The sequence below is a fragment of the Sinocyclocheilus anshuiensis genome, unplaced genomic scaffold, assembly GCF_001515605.1.
Source record: "Sinocyclocheilus anshuiensis isolate Anshui unplaced genomic scaffold, SAMN03320099.WGS_v1.1 scaffold144, whole genome shotgun sequence".
In the NCBI taxonomy this organism is placed as follows: Eukaryota; Metazoa; Chordata; class Actinopteri; order Cypriniformes; family Cyprinidae; genus Sinocyclocheilus; species Sinocyclocheilus anshuiensis.
In genome coordinates, this window is record NW_015555720.1 from 814,161 (window position 1) to 820,337 (window position 6,177).

General features: G+C 37.7%; 1 protein-coding gene across 2 annotated transcripts in view; it reads right to left on the reverse strand.

Moving 5' to 3' along the window:
- Positions 1-2,750: 2,750 nt before the first annotated feature.
- The window catches only part of hnf1ba (HNF1 homeobox Ba), a 13,627-nt gene continuing 10,200 nt past the window's right edge, over positions 2,751-6,177 (reverse strand). For both annotated transcript variants that reach the window (XM_016465603.1, XM_016465601.1), the window contains exon 9: positions 2,751-4,191. In XM_016465603.1, coding sequence (XP_016321089.1) covers positions 4,171-4,191 — 21 coding nt within the window. In that variant the 3' untranslated portion in view covers positions 2,751-4,170. The remainder of the gene's footprint in view (positions 4,192-6,177) is intronic.

A 6,177-nucleotide genomic window follows, 5' to 3' on the forward strand; every position in this document is an offset into this window, starting at 1 on the left:
AAAAATGTTGTAACTAATTTTGAAACTTATTTTGATATTATGAACTGTTTAGAACTTCAAAGGCTAATTTTGATCTCAGTTTGAAACAGTGTTACCAATTAGCCCTGGCAGAGATTGGCCTCCTGACCTTTGACCCCTGCTGGGTTCTCCTGTCCGTTAAAACCCTTTGGGGCCCAGCTGGAGTTGATGTAGTGCCCATTCTCTTCTGACCACTAAACACACAGCTACATTCAGCTTGTAACTTCCATTTTCTGTCCCTTTGTCCCTTCTCTCTGTTCTCTGTGTGTCCATCTTGCTCTCATGTTGACCTCTGAGTCTTGTTCGGAAGCAAAGATCCAGTCCTTCCCTACTGTGTCTGTTGAATCATACAATATCTTACAAGAAACGTGGGAAGATGAAAAAAGTTGTTGTTTTTTATTGTGTTTATGCCATTAGTCTTGTTAAAATACAAGAATTACAGGCCTGCATTTACAGCGCTGTCCTTGAATTGAATTAAAACAATAGTTATAATCATTGCTGTTGCTGTATTGTTGTTGTTGCATTGTTAACTCAGCACCTCCTCAGAATGCTAATAACCATTTGTCTCTCTCTCTCTCTCTCTCTCTCTCTCTCTCTCTCTCTGCTCCTCTGCTCTTTTACAAGCAGCGCAGTAAAAGAGAGAAGCAGTAAGATCTTTAGTGGCTCCCTGGAAGAAAAATCAAAGGCCTCATTGATAACCAAACAGGGCGACCTCATTGGGTTACAAGTGTATACTCAGCAGGACGCTCTCTTTCATAACTCTATGTTCAAATGAAGACAAAAAAGCCCAGAACAAAGTTTTAAAGTCAGAATAAAGTGTAACATGGCTACAGCTTGAGCTGCGATCAGCATTAGCATCAAGCTAACAGAATTACTTAAAATATGCTTCTGGGTGTGTCTGCTATTGGCTGATTATTACAACTAACAGACTCCATTTATTTACAGAAGATATTTATTTTATTTTATATTTTCAAATGCCTCATATGCATATATTTAATTGTTTCACCCTTGTCCTTTTTGATCTTAAAATATGAAAAATCAAATACAAAATGTCAGCCTTTTTAAACATGAACCATTTTAATATTTATTGTATAAAACTGGTTTATATTGATTTTAAAACAAATATACGACTGTCCCACATTTGTCTTGTCAAACTTTGAAAGATTAGTAGACTTCATTAACAAGGAGACAGTGTAAGTGAGATGTGAAGTTTGAAGAGAAGAAACAACAGAAAATATTATTCCTGTATGGATTTTTTTAATGAGCATAATTTCCAGTCAAGCTGTATGTATTCACAAGTATGAAATCAGTGCTAGCTATGAAATTACCTTTAGCAAGACAAAAGAGTCAAATTATTACAGAAGTTTGACATTTTCACCACCATCTTTTCTGCCAAGGAATGTTATTAAACAAAATGCAGATGAGATGATTCCAGTGATGAAAATGAAATTTGTTAAGTTTGTTTATTCTATGAAGAGCTATTCTCACAAACACCCATCCAAACTCCATCCTGGTGGCCAAACTGAAGTGACACAACAGTCAAATCAGAGTAATGTTTACACAGACAAAACGTGTAATTGTGAATGAGGAGTTAATTAAATAAAAATAGAAATTACAATGTTTGTTTTATTAAAAAGGCCCTTGTATAATAAGCAAATGTTGTGTGTGTTTAGTTTGAGCAGAATGAGGTAAATTCATCTAATTACAGCATATATCGTCTTGAGGGAGCCATGTTTTCCCAGCATACTCTTCCACCCCAACAATGTGGCCACTCTCACTGTGTGGCATTGGCATGAGTTTCATTCCCATCAACAATATGCGGCTCATCCTCCAAGTTTAGTAATAGCCTAAGTGGGGAATTTTAAAAACTGTTGTTTCAGACCTGTAGGAGGAAAACAAAAAGCAACAGGGAGGTTTTCTTCCAGACATGCACTCGATCCTCACTCACTCACGCTGCTGAACAAAATACAACACAGCATATTTGAAATATCCAGCATTTTTCCCAGACTCAATCCTGACATGATCCTAATCCTAATGAAAAGCACGTGGACATAAAATATTGTCCATTTTAATTCCTAAAATGGACTACTAAAGTGATAGTCCACCCAAAAATGACATTTCTGTCATCATTTACTCACCCTCATATTGTTCCAAACTTGTGTGACTTTCTTTCTTTTGTTGAACACAAAGAAGATATTTTGAAGAATGTTACAGATGACGGTAACCATTAAAATAAAAATACAATGAAAGTCAATGGGTACCGTCAACTTTTTCAAAGTTTGGTTGCCAACATTTTTAAAATATCTTCTTTTGTGTTCAGCAGAAGAAAGAAACTCATACAGGTTTGGAATGACATGAGGGTATAAGTAAATTATGACAATTTTCATTTTTGGGTGAACTATACCTTTAAGTTTGAGATCACCACAAGCTCTTCATCCTTAGGTTTACATGATTTAAGAAGATATATTGTTGCAGGAGGGAGAGGTTGGTAACACCCATGTCATAAAAATAATCGTCTTGAAAAGAAAAACTATGCAATAGACAGTAAAATTGCATATAACACTAGTATAATATTTAGTATGAGGAAATTCATACAATATGATCCAATTTTTACGTCTGAAATCAGAGACAGACCACAGTTCTCAATCTTGAGAAAAAAAAAAAACTTTACTTGAAACTTTTTTCGTAAAGCATAAATAATGATTTTAAAAGATTGATTTAATTTTATACAAAAATAATACAATGTGGACAGAATCACATTTTGTATAAATCCAGCATAAAGCAGGAGAATAAACCAGCACTGTAACCTCAGGTCAACCGGCAGTGGGAACATAGTCAACAACATTAAAAACAAACATTGAAGTGACCTTTTGACAAGTATTCAAACTCTTAGACAGGGACATGTGCACTAGTTTCTTCAGTTTACCAAAAATGACAATGTCGGTTATGAAATTGTGGACATACATGCCAGCAAATGTGTAAAAAAACAAAGTCAAGAGCCACAATAAAAGCTATTTCACAATGCTTCCTGGTAGTTCAGAGTGGCGTGAGCAGGTAATACTGTTTGAAATGGCGAATGGGCTCAATTTCCCAACTTTTATGAAATTCCTACTGATAACCATTCTGCCGTCCAATTCGACGGGACGCTCTTTTCAGTATCTCTCCTCAGTGACAATGACAGTTTGATTGCAAGTCAATATTTAGATTAGAAAGGCACGTCACGATTCATGGCCGTTCCTGTCGATATCGCAAAGATGGTGAGCAGCTATGCGGATGGAGTTATCTGTCTCTCTGAATCGACAGTATCTTAAATCCACTACTTCTGGCATACTGTGGAAGTCCTGGCACAGAAAGATGACGCTTATCTATCTGACGACACTAATGCTAATAGTCAACATTGACAGTAGCGTCTATTTTAAAACCGGGCTTGCAGGGAGATCAATAGGTTCAGGTTTTGTTGAATGTGCTTTAACGTTCATCTCACTTTTTAAGATTTGACGTCAACAATGTAGTCAAAAAAAGTCTGAAACTGCATATTCCAATACGTCATACCTGTTCCATAGATTGTCACATCGTGAATCACAGTTTAGACAGATAAAACAGCACACCACATGGACAATCGAATATTTACATCCTTCATACTAACGATATAATAATTGCTTGTATTTACATTCAACTGTACAGAACATCATCTAAGCGTTGTCAGATTTCACGGAAGACGTTTTTGCATCAGTTACACGTTACAGAAACTCCTACAGATGCTTCTAACATTGGCTGATTGTCATTGTATCCACACAGTTCAATTATAATGTCTTCACTGAGCACAGTGTTCTTATTCCAGGTCTTTCTTCTCCTTGTATCTGTAGTTTTGTCTTGTGTTTCCTATTGGTTTGTTCTTCAGGATCACCCATGTTCTTCAATACGTTTTGTCCATCACTGAGAAGTAAAATACTGTCACTAAAGTGTGTACCCTTGTTGATCGAACAACCTAACAGTGTCCGTTCTCGTCAGTCCTGCATCCCCTGGTTTGTTGACTAACTCTTCATCCAGTGTGCCGCTTGCTCACACTTATTATGGGTTTCCAAAGATACGGGAGCAATGAGGGGGAATGGAGGTAGGGACGATGTTCTCTGCGTCAAGGAAGTCAGGTGCTCACCATGCCTGAAGCGGACACTGCAAAATAAAGGTAGAAAGAGGAAACGGTCACATAAGCATTCTGTAAGAGTGCGGAATTTCCTTATCAGCCACACCTGACCAAATATACACCTCATCCCTGTGTGTTCTTTCCCATTGTACTCAACGTTTTCTCGTATTGTTTGGGTGTTTTTGCTCTTTCTTTGGAGAGGGAGAGGCAGGTGACCCTGTCGTGACCCGCTGGCCGACAAACAGCCTCACCTGATAAAGGTGCCGGCCAGCTGCTCAGACTACACTCATTAGATGCAGGTCTCCAAATGGAGGTGAGTTTTTGTGGTGGAAAGCTCGGCAAACAGGAGGGTTATAAAGACTATGCGTGGTTGTAATGTCCCCCTGAGCACCCACTGCACCGCCCAGTCCAAATACAGCAAGCTGATAAGAGTTTGAAATTGCTCTCTCAGTACTGGGGCGTTGAGGAACCACATACCTGAGATATCTAAATGCTGTGTTTCCAAAACGTGTTTCCATTTACCTTGCACAGGTGAAATATTTAGGATTTTTGCAATTTATCCAGAATTAAAGACAAGATGTTGATAAGTGGAGCACATGCTGGTAGGAAGTTCAAGCCGTCAGGATTGGTGCTGCCAGTGATGTGGAAGCGTGGGAAATTAGGCATGTGAAAGCGGTGACTGCAAACCGCACTTCAGGCTAGAGCGGTCAGAGAGCAGGGGAAAAGGGAAGAGGAGTAATTACGGCATACACTCCCGTCCACGACAGGGGAGCCGAAGGAGCATGATGGCTTTGATTAACAGTGAGGATCATTAGACTCTGGACTCAGAAGTGACTTTGCATTGAGAGTAAGGAAAGCGTGAAAATATAAAGTGAAAAAAAACATATATAATAATAAATACATTAATACATATATTATCTAAACAAGAAAGAAAGAAAGAAAGAAAGAAATGACAAAGAAAGGGAAAGGCGGTTTCATCAATCATGCCGTGCTCAGGCTGGGATCACGGGTGACTGATTGGTCAAGCTGTTCAAAGGAAATAGGAATTCTGAGGAGTATCCACACGTTGACTCGCTTCACTGATTAAGAAGTGCAACAAATCTGGCCAAACAAAAGACAGCGAAGCAGGTTGGGTTTGTGCAAAGATTGAAACCACGTTGACTGAAAAACATCAGTCATATTCAGCCCACTCTGGAAATCTTACACTGATCGCAGAAATGCTGATATAAATGTTGTTTAGCCTGGTGACCATAGCCCGAAAGCAATATTTTGAGTTACATCAAACATACATTAACATTAAACTTTACTGAGAGCATCTGTGACACATCTCGATTATCAGAATATAATTTTGCCTTATTTCGTAAATGTAAAAATGTGCAATCCACTGACTCTCACTAGTATACTGAGACCAACTGTGGATTAAATTTAAACATGCGCAAATTTTAGATTTAGTAGGGTCTGCCCTAGTGGAAAATAAATATATGAAAATGTATTTGAAATTAATTTATTTCATGCCAAGTACACTACAAATACATCTACATATTTATGTGCTTAATAAAAATACCCTGCAAATGTACTTTTGGTATACTAAACTGGTATACTTAAAGTCTGCTGAATTGGAACAAGTAATGGTAACACTTTATTTTAAGGTATCCTTGTTACACGTTACACGTACTTACTACAATAATAGCAATACATAATTACATGCAAGTAGCCCTAATCCTAACCCTAATCATATAGTAAGTACATGTAGTTAATTAATATTACTCCGAACTTAAATGTATAATTACACTGTAACAAGGACACCTTAAAATAAAGTGTAACCCACCTAATTTTGTACTTGACACACTTTAATTGTGAGGAAGTAGTGCTGAAATCCAACTAAAGACATACTTAAAGGGTTAGTTCATCGCAAAATGAAAATTATGCTGCGTTTCACTCACCCCCGAAGCATCCTAGGTGTATATGACTTTCTTCTTTCAGACGAATCCAGTCGGAGTTATATTAAAAATTGT